The sequence below is a fragment of the Myotis nattereri genome, assembly GCF_964212035.1.
Source record: "Myotis nattereri genome assembly, chromosome: 18".
In the NCBI taxonomy this organism is placed as follows: domain Eukaryota; kingdom Metazoa; phylum Chordata; class Mammalia; order Chiroptera; family Vespertilionidae; genus Myotis; species Myotis nattereri.
The window spans coordinates 39,945,526-39,961,637 of NC_138093.1; the positions used below are offsets into that span (position 1 = coordinate 39,945,526).

General features: G+C 50.5%; 1 protein-coding gene across 2 annotated transcripts in view; it reads right to left on the reverse strand.

Moving 5' to 3' along the window:
* Positions 1-10,078: 10,078 nt before the first annotated feature.
* POU2F1 (POU class 2 homeobox 1) overlaps positions 10,079-16,112 on the reverse strand; it is a 122,625-nt gene continuing 116,591 nt past the window's right edge. Inside the window, exons 15-17 of one of the 2 annotated variants that reach the window (XM_081112569.1) lie at positions 13,877-14,222; positions 13,129-13,217; positions 10,079-10,946 (exon numbers count right to left, since the gene is read on the reverse strand). In XM_081112569.1, the coding sequence (XP_080968695.1) occupies positions 10,636-10,946; positions 13,129-13,217; positions 13,877-14,222 (746 nt within the window). In that variant the 3' untranslated portion in view covers positions 10,079-10,635. The remainder of the gene's footprint in view (positions 10,947-13,128; positions 13,218-13,876; positions 14,223-16,112) is intronic. The other variant, XM_081112568.1, reaches the window with a different exon arrangement.

Consider the following 16,112-nt stretch of genomic DNA (forward strand, 5'->3'; position numbering starts at 1 on the left):
AAATGCAAGACGGGGGAGAAGGCTGAGCAGGCTGAGGCCACCCCCCTCCCCCACCCACTGGGCCTCACAGGACGGCAGCCTGTGGGAGGCACAGCTCCCTCCACCCCCCACGCAGGGCAGCACAGGCCACGCAGCTGTGGCACTCACAGAGGCAGCAGTCCTCCCAGAGCTCCTCAGTGAGCTGGTTTCCCCGCAAGAAGTCGCGTTCAGGTTCAAGGTTCCCTTTCAGGGGAGATGGGGCGCCTCTGACAGGAGGCCAGGGCCCGAGTCAGGATTGGCTTCCTCCAGAGGCCCCAGGGGACGTGTGTGCAGGGCAGTTTAGACGATAAATCTGGAAAAGTCAAGTTCAGTGTCAGCTCTGCAGTCAAGTCCACAGTGAAATGGGAGTCTTTGAGGAGCCTGTGTGTTTGATGGCAGCAAGCCCCGCGGTCTGGAGTCCACTGCCTGCTCACCCCCAGGGCCTGCTGGGAGTCGGGCGGACCCTGTGCCCAGGGGTGACGGGCAGGTTAGTGAGCCATCTGGGTGGGGATGTGTGTGAAGCACCCAGACACCAACACGACCCCATCAGAGAAACTCAGACAATGTGAAAACACTTGGAAAAATGGTTTAATGATGTTTTACAACAGAAATGAACTGTACAGTTACAGTTAAGTTTAATATATATATAAAAAGTTACAGCAGACAAATGCATCTACACAAAACCTAGCATTTCCTTCTGATTCAGCCACCCACACAGCCTCTCCCAAGCCCACAGCCTGTGGGCGGCCCAGGAGGGGTCACAGGAAGGGCACTTTTAAGGAGACAGCACCACTTATGTCCCCTGACTCCTCAGGCCTTGGGAGGCATCAGTGAATCCCCCCAATGCAAAGTCCCCATGCCATGTTATCAGCTGACTCTTATGAAATATTCCTGGGCGGGGAGGGGGGTCAGGGGCGGGCACTGGCTACCCAGGCGTCTGGGGCAGTGGGGCTACACAATAGCCACCCAGATCGCGAAACCACCAGGAGAAACAGGGCAGGGGTCCCGTCAACTCCCCAGGAGTGGTCACTGCCTCGCTGGAGCTGCTGGGCCATGTTGGAAAGACTCATACACCACATCTTAAGTTTCCACAAAAGAGAACTCGAACTCACATTTTAAAGTTAGGCACATAAAACAAAAATGTATGGGAGGCCAAGGGGCCAATTCCCCCTCGTGTCCCTCCCTTGACAACAGTGGAAAAACACCCCTGAATCAATATTTAAAAAAAAAGAAAAAGAAAAAAAGGTGAGGGAGTTATTTGAAGACAGGAAGAAAACATCTTTAGAAAAACACGATCGCTGTCTCTTTAAAAGCCCCAGTGGGCAGGCCATCCGCGATAAGCACTCCAAGCTCAGGGCGGGCGCTGACTGCCGGGCAGCATGGGCACGCAGCGCGTTTCATTCCTTTTATTAGGACTCCGAGGCAGTGAAAACTGTCATGTTCATACATACACAGACACACCCAAACATACAAAAATACTATTATTTCAAACGACTAAGAATAGGACAGTTCAGTTATCTTCATGCTATGACTTTACACGGAAACAAACGAGAAGTTAAACAACATTTTTTTAATATCCCAGAAATATACCAAAATATACATCTACGCTTTGGAACTGCTGAGGTTAGACGAGTGCAGGTGCGGGGCGCGCACTCCGCAGTCTGCGGTGCAGGGCGGGATTCTCTTTGGTATCTGCGTCAGCCTAAGATTACTAACATTTGGGTTTTGCTTTGGGATAGAGCTTGTATGACCCTAGAACCCACCCCCCCATAAGCTGAGATTAAAAAGATCCGTGTAAAAAGTTCCTTCATTTGCAACCCCCGCCCCCCAGTTAAAAAGTCACAGGCATCTACCTAGCACAGGTGAGAAACACGATGCATAGTTGCGCAGCGCGCCGCAGGAAGGAGACAGCCACAGTGGGGAATGAACGGTCCACACGCGCTCTGCGCGCTCCCGCGGGGACAGGAAAGGAAAGAGAACGAAGGCTCCGAAGGGCCCTGGGCGTGCTCAGCGCCAGCCCAGAGGTTAGCACCCAGCAGAGCAGCCAGTCCTGCGCCAGTGTCTTCGGCCTCCCCATTCTGTGGAGTCCTGGGCCAGCAGCGCCACCCTCCTCGTCCTGGGCCCAGCCCTGCCTGGCCGTGACCGTGGCGTGGTGGGCGGGTTATCGCGGCGATGGGTTTTGTCTGCTGTTCTGAAGTATCTGAAACGCCACTGTGCTCCACGGCATGTTCACAGCCGGCAGGGCCAGAGCTCCAGGCCAAGGGCGCACGCACCTGCCCTTCCGCGGCCAGAGCCCCACCTGCCGGCCTTGCTCGGCGCCGGCCACGACGCCACAGACTGGATCGACGCCGAAGACTGCCTTTATCTTTGGTTTTTTTGTTTGTTTTGAGTTTATACAATCATTAAGAAATCTTTGGTTTTGGCTGGAAATTTAAAAAGCAAAACAAAACCAAACAAAGAAACCACCCTCCCTGGCGAGTCACAGAGGAAGAGCCGGCGGAGCTTCCGGGCGGAGAGGGGACCGAGGCTGGAACTACATTCAAAGAAAAGGAAACGGGCCGGGCGCGGCTTCCGAGAGCCCACGGGACGTAAGATTGTCAACTAATAATAATAATAACTTAAATATTTGGATTTTTTGGTCATGTCAAAGGAACAAAAGTGAAATGTGTGTGCAGCAGTCAGCGCAAAGGGGCCTCTTTGGTGTTTTCCCTTCCACCCAGTCCCGAAAGCCAGCAGAACCAGAGGCTTGGAGGGAAGGGGTGGCCTCCTGCCGCCAGGGAAAGGCAAAGACAGGAGTTGGCGTGTGGCCAGCAGTCGGAAAGGTGGGGTGGGGGCTGACAGCGGCCAGCCCCTACAGGCAGGTGGGGGAGTGGGCCCCTGACCTGTGAAGACCTCTTGCAACAAAAGAACCAGAAGATTGCAATTTGCCCTCACTTGCAGTAGCTTTCAAGCAGCGACATTCAGAGGCGCTAGGTGGGCCCACCCCAGGCCCCAGATCCCGCGATGCTATAGGCCAGAGCTCGGCATGACTCACGGGAGGGAGGGCAGACTTGGCAACTCCGTAAGGTTTAGAGGAAGTTGAAGCAAGTTACTCAGTCACGAGTTAGAATGAGGTATACGACGCCCGGCTGCGGTGGGAGGCCCGTGCTTACTCGCCTCGCCTCTGTTGCCACCAGAGGAAGGGACAGGCGGACGACCTGACCTTCGGTGGGAGGAGGCGTCTCCGCAGAGAGCGGGCCTCCTCCTCCGCCAGCGGTGCACACAGGCCGCTGGAGCCGGTCAGAAGCTGGAAGCCCGTCTGTCTCCCTGACCTGGCCTCGACCTGGCCTCGGGACAGGAGGTTTATATTGCAAAAGGCCCGTTCCAATACGGCCGCAGGCCTCATGCTCACACAACAGGCGGGCACGAGGCGCCCCACTGGGCCTGTGCAGGTCAGAACCAAGGCAGGGCACACCCAGGCAGGGCACACCCAGGCAGGGCACCGACCTGGCTGGCGCGAGTCCAGCCTTCCTGACGGCGCTGTCCTGGAGCTTCTCAAAGTGCCCTGATTTCCTGCCCGAGGCTCCCACTGAGCCAGGTGGGAGCACGGGGCATGTGTCTGCCTGGTTCTGTCCTTCCCTCCAAGGGGCCCGGCTGTACAGAAGCATCTGGAAGCCTCATTAAACAGCAGGGTCTGAAGGAGGCCTCGGCCGCGGTGTGGCTGTGCGCACAGCAATGAGCAAGGAACTAAGAAAGTCCAGGGGACTCTGCAGCAGACCACGATGTTTCTACAGGAAACTCGTTTTGGGGTCTGACCTATCTGACGGTGGCGGAGCCCTGGCAGAGTGGGCAGACCCAGGGACCCTGCCCACCCCAGGGAGTCCCATTCTGCCCTCAAAGTGGTATCCATAACCCTTGATCCCACAGCCTCTGCTTGGAGTGCTTCTCCTTTCAGCACCCAGCCCCTGCCATCTAGCGTCCTGTGGAGCCAGGGCTGACACTGTCACATCCTGTCAGCAAGACTGTTAGCACAGCTGCCATACGCCCAGCACCCTGGCAGTTTTTGATGGAAACTTGAGAGAGCAATACATTTCTGGCCCTCCCTCCCTTTCTGGGTCATCAATAGTGCCCCAATGAGCTCCTCGAAGCCCAGGAGCTCACGTGCACGAACAGCTTGGAATGACACGGCGCCATGGGCAGAACTTCAAGGAAGGTCTCGGTTTCCACGTCACCTGCTCTTGAAAATGCTTCTCTTTTACAATGACAGCACATCTCACTCACCTGAACTTAGCTGCACTGGCTCTGCTCTACACGTGTTAGATGAAGGGAAAGAAAGAACCCTACCCCTTCCTCCCACCCCCAAGCCCCCAGCAATTCCAAGAACGTCCCGGCGACACTGAGCGGCCCATCCGTCCCTCAGACCAGCGCGTGAAACTAAAGAAGTCTCTTCCAAAGCCAGGGTGACCGCCAGGCCCTCCTCAGGAAGCGGAGGGAGAGGACAACAGGGAAGCTTTCCCCAGTTCCAGCTTTTTGTTCCTATTCCTTCTGCCGTTGAAACAGGATAAGCAAGGACGGAGCAGTGTCTCTGGTATCCAAACCGGAACCCACTGAAGTTCCATGAGACGGGCATTCATTTACAAACAGGCTTTCTGGAGAAGTGCCTCGTCTGGACTCAGGGGGGCCGAGAAAGCCTGTCTCACAGTGCGGGCAGAAAGGCGTGTCCTCTCCCACCCCCCCCAAACGTGCCCCCAGAACACGCCCTCCTCAATCTCACCAGCCAACCAATCCCCAGAGGCCACCCGTCACCGAGGTGGGGGGCAAGCAGGACGGCTGTCAGCTTCTAGGTTTGGTTTCCTTTCTTTTGCATTTTTGGTCTGGACGGAAGTCAGCTGGGTCCAAGAGTGTGTGCTACCAGCACGTCCAACATGACCCAGGCGACAAGAGCCGTCCACGCTCATCTTCCCAGGCGACGAGGCCCACGCACTCATTCTGCTCTGCTGTCCACACGGACAGGGCACTGCTGCCACCTCTCCACCCGGCATCGCACAGTCATTCTTTGCCCAGTGCCTGCCACATACAGAGGTAAGAGCCTTTGGGAGAGGCTGGCAGGGCTGATCTGGGGGTACAGGCCGCCTTAGCAAGGATGTCAACGCCCAAGGGGCCCTGAACCCATGTGCCACCTGCATGCCCCACACACTGCCCAGCAGGTCGGACCACAGAGAGGCCAACAAACCCCAAGCCCAGTCACAGGGACAGTCAAGTTTCCTTTGGTAAGAGAGAGAGAAGGAACAACAAACACACACGAGCAACGAGCAACGATTCCTTCTAACAGTCACCTTCTCCTCGTCCCCCACCCCACCCCCCTCGAACCCCATAAACTGTAACCTATAAACAGGATCCCAATACATACAGCATCAATCATGTTTATCCATCTTAATAAACATCAGTTAACTAAATGCTACAGCTAGAATTATTTCCACTATTTATAAAGTTTTTTTCTTTTTGTTTATTTGGTTTTTAGTTTAAAACCAGTTCTGCAACAATGCTAAACTACACTGAGGTATTTCATGAAGGGGCCAGTAGCCACCGCTACCCTCCAGCACTATCCTCACGGATTAAGGTGTCGCCATTCAAAGGGAGAAGGAAGGGAGAAAAGGAGATCCAGGTTCCAGACCAACACAGCTGCACCCACGGCTCTTGCGTGGGGCCAAGGCCGAGAGGCAGAGCCAGGACGGCACTGCTCACCAATGAGGGTGGTCGGAGCAGAAGCAGCTCACGAACCACGTGGACATCTGAACAACTCAGAGAACACCCTGCCCTCTGAGACCCTTCCAGCATCTCCCTGGGAGTCTCGGCGTCCCGTGTACTCTCTCTGGATTGAGAAACAAGGAGGCAGAACGGGACCCGCCTCAGCCTCGCCCAGGATCGCAGGCACACGCAGTGCACGCCTCCGTCAGCTGCCTTAGCAATTCCTGGTCCAAGGAGGGTTTCCTTCTTCTCCAAAGGCAGGGGCTGCTCAGGAAGGTTTACCACTTTATCAAGTGTTGTCCTCAAAATGTCTAAGATTGAAAATGACCCCAGAATGGCCGGGGCCAGCATTACTCGAAGAGGCCGCACACGGAACACTCGTCACACACGGGCACAAAAGTATCCTCCTAATGCTCGTGATCAAATTAACCCGTCAACTCACTCCCACTGGCATTAGTTTAACCAGACCTTTGGTCTTTTAAAGTTTTCAGCTCTAATAAACATGGTTTGAAAAACAGAATTTTAAATTCATCAATTTTTGATGCTGATTTCTGAGAAAGCATTTGACCAAACTCTCACAATGAGCTGCTCGGCTCTTCTGTAACTGAAGGCTTGGAAGTGGCACTGGGGGTGCCAGGCCCCCGCTGCTCGCCCCAGCCAGGAGCCCCGGCCCTGCCTCTCCCTGTCAACACTGCTCCCTTTTCTTCCCATCTCACCGATTTTACTTTTTTCTCCGTAAGAAAGTTTTGTGAGGAGGACGTGGCTTGGGAACAACTTTAGACTATGAACTACAATCAGTGTCTTCTGTAAGCCACATGTCTAGTACACACTAATTGCAATGTTTACTATTAGGATTTATAATGTTAAAAGTCGACATTAATTTCCCATACTTGCAAATGTAGCAATTTAAATAGAAAATTTAATGTTAAAGATTGGACTAAATTTAAATATTGTGTCAAGCAAATATCTGTGCTTCTGGATAATGTAGACAAGGTTCCCCTTACTTTTGCAAATAAATGAAGGATAACAGGACAAAATAACATTAAAAATAAAAAAAGAGGTATAATTGTGCTTTTCCCCCCAACAATGAAAGAATTATGTGGAACAAATGGTAAAAAAAAAAAAAATCTCACTAGAAGCCTTTTAACTAATCTTATTTTCTTTCTAATAGTCTACCATGAAGTACAAACAGGTGTGGTCCTACACAGAACAACAGCCAGGCTCCTGTGGTTCCATCTCTGACAAGAAGCTGAGTAAATGGGGCTGTACTGATCTTTCTTATCAAATAAATACAGGGAGTATGTGACATCACAGAACGGACTGCACCATTTACATAATTCTAAAGAGCTGCCTCCATAACTTCAGAAACATTTAAACTAATACAGTAACTCAACCTATTTCTTAAATCGGGGACAGTAACAGGGTTCCTGTGAGAAGCCCTTTTCTCGGTCTTTCTGCCTTGTCCCTCAGATTTACACAGGGCACACATCAAGTGCACGACCAAACTGCACTGCTTGCAATGAGTAGGGTTCGGACAGTTACATTCAGCACTCCCTCGGGAAGGCCCATCGCCATGGGCAAATATAGTATCACTACAAATGCATTAGATTAGTCTTTGGTTTAATGTGTTAAGCAAATTCAGGGATGAAATAAAACTTGCATAAACATTAAGGGGAAAAAAGAAGACTGTCACAATGAGTTGGGATGGCCTGTCTGGCCCTTCCTCTTAGAAATGCAGGAACTCAACCCAACACCTCTTTTTGATCAGTTGCCCCTCTTAATTTCCAGACTCCCACATAAGGTGTCTAACAGCTACGTCTGAGTATCCAGCTTCAGAGATTCACTCAACACAAAAAGCATTTGTGGAGATGATAAAGACGACACAGTGACAAAGGACTGCAGGTTGTGTCATGAAGCAATATGGTCAGTGAGGTTCCTAGGGGTGGGGCTGGGGATCTATTTAAGCTATCCACCCAGCAACAAGCTGTTTTAGTGTTTCTCGTACATGTATAAATGTACGTTCATTTCGCAACTTGTTTTTACTTGTCTAAAGATTTCTTTCTTTTAAATACAGGTTTTTATGCTGGTTTAATATCATAAAGTGATCCCCAGACACAATTCCCTTATCCTAAACTGACCAGAGAATACAGACAGGGCTGGGAATGAAGACCATCACACAGACTTGAATGTTTAGTATCCTTTTACATATTAAAGTCCATTGGTGAGTCTTACTGGGAGAGGGAGCATTTTTGGAGCCACATAGGAAACAAACCCAGTCAGTCCTGGCCCTTGCTGTTAGCCACTGGGCTGGAGTTCCTTGGGCCTTGACACTTCCTTTGGTAGTCATTTTGGGAATTAATGCTATAGCCTCTCACCTAGTATGGTGGGTATCAGCATTCCCCTCCCTGAATCTTGCCTGGAACCTGCCACTCCCAAGGGCGCAACCCTTTCCCGTGGCAGCTGCAGTATTATTGATAGTCCTACAACCATTAGCACAGACTAAAGTTAGAGATATCAAGTCAGGATACAAGACTAAATTTAACTACATCAGAGAACTTGAGGGGCAGAGAGAGAAAAGTTAGTTCACCGACACTGCCATTCTATTTACACACCAAACTAAATAAACTAGTTAAAAATCAAGTTCATGTCTGCCCAGAGGATAGTACAATTTACCAACATAAAAGATTAAAAGAAGCAGCAACTTTTATATAAAATTATTAAAGACAATGAAAAAGAAATTGTCAGTAGCATCTAACTCCTCAATGTGTCTGAACCGCACGATAAAAACTAGTCCTTTAGTACAGCAGCTTGCTAAAAATTGACTTTGGTTCAAGCTTAGTTAAAAAAAACACAAAAACATAAAAAAAAAAACACACCACACATAAAAAAGGTGGGTGGACATTTGTTAGTATCCCTGCTTGCAGTTCACTGATTTTGGAGGGATTTTAGGGAAAGGGAAGGGTGAGGAGAGGACACCGAGGATGGGAATTAAATACTTTGTGAAATAAAACAGGAAGACAGATGGAACAAAAGAAAAATCAACAAGGGGATGAAAATGTTTCTGGCCTTTTAACATTAATGTGCCTGTCTCCCACTTGGACGATCACAAACAGAAAAGCACGACCTTTCCCAAGGCCGTGGAGACATAAGTGCACAGAACCAAGCTCCCTCCAGCACAAGCCGAGCAACGAAAATGACGGGTAAGCCCTCAGCCTAAAGCTCAGAAGGGGAAAGTGCAGCTGGGACAGGCAAGGTCAGCAAGCACCCGGGACAGCAGCCGGCCCTCGCCCTCAGTCACACGGGCGGGCGGGCGCAGGAGCGCCTTGCAGGGATCAGTCCAGGGGTTTTGGTATAGATGCTACCATAAAGAAAAGGGGATCCCGTTTCCCAGTCACCTCGCTCCTCATCTACTTCATGAACTCCCCCTTCTCTTGGGCTCATTTACACAGTCCAGAAACACTGCACCCGTGCCAGAAACTCCTCCCTTCCCCAGAACAGCTACCACTGCCACGTGACCCGCCTCCCAGGAGCATCACTAACCAGCCCAGGAGACACCCGAGGGAGGTGCACGCAGGTCCCACTCAGTCAGTCCTCAGGCTCTCCAGACCCACGAAGCTAGTGCGTGCCTTCTCCACCAGGGGACAAGGACGGTCTTGGGGTGGCAGGCGAGAGCCACCTGGGGAAAAGGAAGTCTGGCTAGAGAAGGTGTAACCTCAGACTCTTCTCATCCCCCTGTTGGAGGTCAATCACCGATGGGAGCAGGCTAGCAGGGCTCCTTTAGAGAACAGGAGGGAAACACCCCACTCCCAACAAGTATATTTGTTCTTTGCTAAGCTGAAGGAAGTTCGGTTGAAAGCCTTCCACACAATGGAACACACGCACACACACGCAGCAACAACAGGAGCATTTCTCAGGAGATCAGAGTCACGAGAACCACCCAGGCAGGTGTCTGCAGTAGTCTTTGCTCTTGGAGCCAAGTCCCGCCTGCAACACGTGTGCCCCGTGAGAGGCAAGGAGCGGCGCTGGTGCACCCCGGGACCTGGCCTCGGGTCATTCAAGGTCGGAGTGAGAGCTACAGTCCAGCAGGAATTCCTTCCTACACAAAAGTGCTCCAAAGGCACCACCTGATGGGGGCGTGGAGTGGGAGCGTCTGTGCACGCTGCCCTCAGCTTCTGCACCGAGCCTCTTGCATAAGTGGCAACAGAAAACATTTCCTAGGGCCTCTGTGAGCGTCCAAGGTGAGGAAACCAGCAAGGACATTTGCAGTGAAGGACTCGAGTTCCCGACCCCTCCCCACAGTGGGAGCTCACTGAAGCAGGATCCAGGAGCGAGACACGTCCAAACCAAATATATATAAAACATGACAACAACAACAACAGATACAGTAACGCGGGCCTGCCTAAATTGTACCAGTTAAGAAAGGAACCCCCAACACAATTGATACGATTATAAACACCTTGTTATGACTTAGTGGCCTGTACAACAGACCCATAAAAATGATTTTTTTAAGAAAAAAAGGACTTTAGACAAACAAGAAATCTCCTTCCTACCCATATTAGAATTGGTAACCCACCTTGACTGCCACCGTGACCGCTGGAAATGATAAGTAGTCCTTTCACTTATTTTTTGTTTGTTTTTGATTTTTTGTTTCTGCTTTTTTTTTTTTTAATTTTTGGTTAGAAAGTTCTCCAATCCATGAAGCAATCCTGAAAAGACAGTGTTTTATTATAAAATTAGGCAAATGAAGTCCGGTCCTCATCCTTTCTTTCCGGCACGTGTCTTTCCTGCTCTCCTCTCCCTCGCCCTCACACCGTGGCAAGAGGGAGCCAGGGCACCTGCGGTCGCCAGCTGGCTGCCCGATGGCACTGCGCTGGAAGAGGCGGGCAGCACTCACTGCGCCTTGGAGGCGGTGGTGGTGGTGGAGGCAGCCCCACTGGCAGAGGCCACTGTGAAGAGCGTGCTCTGGATGGACTCAGCGGAGGTGGAGGCGGCGTGAAGGCTGGCGACAGGCCCAGAGTTCCCCGCGGAGGCTGCGGCGGCAGAGACCAGGCTAACCGGGTTGCTGGTGAGCAGAGAGAGGTTCTGGGGGTTCAGGAACAGAGGGGCGGTCACGATGTTGGGGGCTCCTCCCGCATTGGCAAAGACCAGGTTCCCAGTTGCATCCAATGACGTTATTGGAAGAGAGCCACCAGAAGCAAGAGCTATGAACAAACCCCCAAGACAGGTGGGAAGGAGACCGTTAATACCATCCCGGAGAAGCCAAGGGCCACCAAATGACTTCAATCTCCCACAACCAGCTACAAAGCCCGGCCCTTCGCTGACTGTTTTTCTTAATCAGAGAGCCATCTTGTCCCACCTGAAGTTTTGTTATGCTTTTGCAGGACCTAAAGCAGCGGTCACCAACCTTTCAGACCTGTACAGGCCACTGGTGGTCTGCGGACCACCGGTTGGCGACTGCTGGCCTAAAGGACTGATCAATCTAGTGAGCGTGAGCGGGGGGGTGGGGAGGTAAGGCCTGTCTGACCCGCTAAAGCTGCATCTGCACTGGAGCTTCCCTGACTTCAGTGCCCACCGACAGCATTAGGTAAATCCAGCGACTGTTTTTAATAAAGATTGCCAATGTTAAACTCCTTTCAAATGACAAACTAGCTCCAGCAATCATAGCACTAAAATATAGTCAGCTTTTATCAATCCACTGGCACTATGAAAAATCTGAGCACTTTATGGCTTTATACACAAGATGAAAAGCCATCTTTCCAAAGGCTTTTGTTCTAAAATAAATTAAGTTAGCAAGTAAAGTGTAAGGTGTGACCAAGTTTGCCCCTTCTAACTTGTGCAGAGCATGGTGGGCGTTACAGGAGGGAGCAGAGATGTGGGGATGCCCACGTGGGCCATCGTGGGTTAGGACTGGCTCTAGCACCTGAGAACTTCCTGTGATGAAGGCATCAGCAAGATTTTCTTTAAAATAAGTGGGCGTCTGGCTGGTATGGCTCAGTGGTTGAGCATCGACCTGTGAACCAGGAGGTCAGGGCACATGCCTGGGTTACAGCTCGATCCCCAGTGTGGGGCATGCAGGAGGCAGCCGATCAGTAATTCTCTCTCATCATTGATGTTTCTCTCTCTCTCTCCCTCTCTGAAATCAATTTAAAAAAATAAGCGGGCATTCCCTTTTACTAAATTTCCGTTATCTGACAACCCCCCAATATCTCCCTGACCCATAAAACCACATGCAGATTAGAAGGTTTCTCTAGGCTTTAAGACTTTGGTTGATTTCTTATGTAACATGTAAAGACAGCTGGAGGGCCTGAGGGATCGTCCCTGACTTGGACACCATTCACACCATGAGCACACCCGGGGAGACTGGGTGTGGCTTGAAGTTTTCTGAGATTCCAGGCTTGGGGCCACAGCCCAGTTCTAGATCTCCCCAGAGAGGTCTTTCCCGCCTGCAGTGTCTGGAGCATCACTACCACCCAAAGACACCTACTGCCAAGAAAGTGGCTTCTCACAGTCTTATTCCAAAAAGGAGTCCTTGGCTAACAAAAGCTTCACAGAGCTAACCACCGATTCTACACAGCACGGAGGTGAGTGTGAGGCCAGGCAGTCCAGCCCACGTCTGGGACTTGTCGGTGACCAGTGTTTTCTGTGGTACGTACACTGGAGGAGTATCACCCACCTGACAGCACCTTTACTCAAGTGGCTAACAGCTTATTTCTGGCCCCAAGAACTCTCACTTAAGCACACGCTATTTTAATTGTAAGAAAAAAATTCACATTCTTTGATTATACAGGGATGTCTCTCAAGCATCCTCAGACACAAGCCGAGGCACATAAGACACACCCTTCAGTAAACCGTTTGGCATTCAGACGCACTTCAGACTGGCAGCACGTGAAGGTCAAAGGGACCCACTGGCCTTGGGAAAGGCAAGGATGGGGACACCAAAGGAACAAAGGGCAGGCCCGGCAAGGATGCGAAGTGCTCCCGGAGTCCCCGATGTGCTCTGAGGGGACTGCTCAGCCGTGCTCTCTTGGGGTGGAGATGAGGACGGGGGTTTACTTGGTCAGGGTGCCTAGGCATAGGTCTTGGATGACTAAGTCAATAAACTTGTTAGGGAGAAAGTCTGTCCCCAAGTCTATACACATAACAAGGTCAGTATCAGCATAAAAGTCCTGATTTCTTACACTAAACTAGTAGGCTTCCTGTTCTAATGCCCAAACCACACCCACACTTCTTCACAAAGCTTTTTTACGAGACATTTTCTTGGTCCTCAAGTTAGTCAACATTATCAATTCAACTGTCTCCCCATCACCCTGACCTCTGGCAAAGTAGATTTCCTCCATTAAAGAGAAAAAGAAAAAAAGAGGTAAGGAAAGCAGCTGTACCGACCTTGAATAGTTGCCAGTGTACTGTTGCTCATCAGAGCTGGACTGAGAGCACCGCCCAGGGTCCCTGGGTTGAGACTGAGTAAGGCACCTCTGTAAGTGAAAAGAGCAGACACAGCAGTCAGCGTGACGTCACGCCCGAGGGGAAGCAGGCCTCGCGGAGGGGAGGGAGGGAAGCAGCTGCAGCTCCTGTACTCTCTACAGTCGACAGCCTGAGTCTCTGCTTCCTCTGAAGCTCACTGTGCAAACCAAACAAGACGATGACCACACAGTGTCCAACTCGTAGCCATTCAAACTTGCTCTGCATTATCTCCTTCTCTTTTCTCAAAACAAAAGCAAATGCCAGAGAAATAAATATATCTATAGAGTAATTCTTACTGCTGCAGCCCCTCCGCACGTTTGAGAGTCAGAAAGAGGTCAGCTGAGAGGCCAGCAGGGAATGAGTGAGATTGAGAGCCGGAAGCTGTGGGCTCCTCTGGCCCAACCCCGAGGCACGGCCAGCGCCTGCTGCTCGGGTCTCACCTAGAAATGAAGGTCTGACTGCTGCCCTTCCAGGGTGTCCAGACACTTAAGTCCGAAATCAGCAAGGTCCTTGAGCTGCTACAGAGCAACCCATTTCAAAGACATTAAGGCTTAAAGAGTTTTATTTTGGATTTTGCGTTGAAGATGAAGATGGAAAGTCTCCCACAGAGTAAGCCCTGGGATGACCTCCTTATGGACTCTCAGGTGGGAACAGACGAGAAAGCCCTTACCCAGCTGCGAACTGAGATGGTGCCATCAGGCCTGGGCTCAGTCCTGCAGCGGCGGCCATGGCAGCGAGACTCGCGTTCGCCGGCAACTGCGCAGCTCCTTGGAGGGCGGCCGCGGCTGCTGTTTGCAGCCCTGACGCCGTCACCATCACCTGGCTGGTCCCGAGAGGAGAGGGCAGAGGAGTGGAGGTGGTCTGTGTTGTGCTGGTCTCACTAGCACTCGAGGCCTCAGAGGTGGAGGCTGAGGCAGTAGGGGAGGGGCTCAGCGAGGGGGAAGTGACTGCGGAGGAGGCCGGAGGCGCGGTGGAAATCACGGTCGCAGTGTTGTTGGCGGTGGTGTCTGTAGTGCCTGAAAAGAGGGCTGTGTTAGGAAGGAGCTGTGGGAGCCTGGAGGCGGGTATCTGTTCAGCCAACTCCAGGAACAACTGACCAATGACTCTACCGGCCAGCACCTCAAAATGGGTACTTTTCACTAATCTCGTTAGTGCATCTATACACATGAACCACCAAAACAAACCCTTTAGAACCTAAGCTTAGAAAATAATGAACTAACCTTCCTAATGCCGCGACCCTTTAATACATCCTCATGTTGTGGTGACCCTCAACCATAAAATTATTTTCGTTGCTACTTCATAACTGTAATTTTGCTACTGTTATGAATCGTAATGTAAATATCTGATATGCTATATGTGTTTTCTGATGGTCGCGACTCACAGGTTGAGAACCGCTAAACTAGAGGGTGTTGGGCTGGAATTGGAGACTAAGTATGGATGCATGGGCTTAATACACGGGACAGCTAGTGAAAATGGATGGTGTAGATGAGTGAATGTACACACACGTGTGTATCTTACACACATTCCCGTGTGTGTGCACACTTATTTCAGTTGAGATGCCCTAGAAGCAACAATGCGTATCAGTGAGTGTATCTAATGCCTCCACCTTGGTTCCAAAGTCCTTTCCTCACTAACTGGAACTCGGAAACCTTGGAGAAATAGCTGCTTCCAGGCCTGGGCAGAGAAACGTGAAGATGAGCCTGAACATCTTGTGCCAAAAAGGAAGGAACCACTTAAAGAAGGACAGGGGAGCCAGCTGAAGGGACTCCCACTGGCCGATCCGGGACAATTTAACCCTGAAATAGGGGTACAATTCTAACCTTTTGGATACAAAAGAATGTCTGAATTCATACCGATACAGACAGATAAAGAGGGAAAAGGCAAAGTTCATCCTTAATTTAATAAATGTGAATAAAAACATTTATTACTTTACATGCCATGGTTAGGTCACAGAGCCAAAGAGGTACGATGAAGTTAAATACGAGTGCAGAAAAATCAATTTCCCCACCTGGAGGCTAAATCCAAACTGCACCGTGAACCATCAGAAATCCGCCCGCCCAGAGCTTCATACCCATCATCAACCTGGCGAATAATCGCAGAATGCCTCACACATCGTGCCATTAAGAACTGCTGATGACAGCACTGAGTTCATTTTAAATGTATTTGAGAAATCTACTACTCAAAAGGTGGCACAGGGAAAAATTTAGTCATTCATTTTATAGTGAATGTGTCAGGCACTAAACGAGGCAGAGATTAAAAAAGAAAATCCAGGCCTTTTGAGAAGTACAAAGTCTATTGGCAAAGAGAGAATAAATTATAAAACTATAATCATTGGTGACACAGGCAGGGGACAGAAAGTTCTGCAGGGGAGCTCAACACTACGTCCAGGCGGAATGGACACCTGACCCAGAGCAGACCTGCCACCATCAGAAGCGTGCAGGCAGCTGGCCGACACCTGAGGCTGCACCTGCTCACAGGCCCGCCAGCCTCTGTGGGCCAAGGACAGGGGATGGCGACCAGTGGAGACAAGGGTCACACTGGAAAGTGCCTTCTACAAAGCGAAGGGGCATCTGATCTGATGTTGTCTTGATGCAAAAAGCTGTATAGTCAAGGTTTTTAAGAAGAGCTACTTGAAAAAAAGTGTGTGTTTTGAGAGATAATCCTGGGAGTAATGGAGAAGACAGAGTAAGGTGAAAAAGAACAAAAAAGATGAAATCTTTGTGTGAAAGTATTATTTCTGACAAAATTAATTGTGCCTGATTTTTCTTGGAGTTCAGGTTTTCACATATAACTTTTAAAAAAGCAATACCTCCCTAGAGCTGTAATTCACAGCTTAATGGCAGATTCTCACAGGAACCTCTCATGGCTACCAGCTGCCTCACAGCTGCACAGTCTGGCTGCCACAT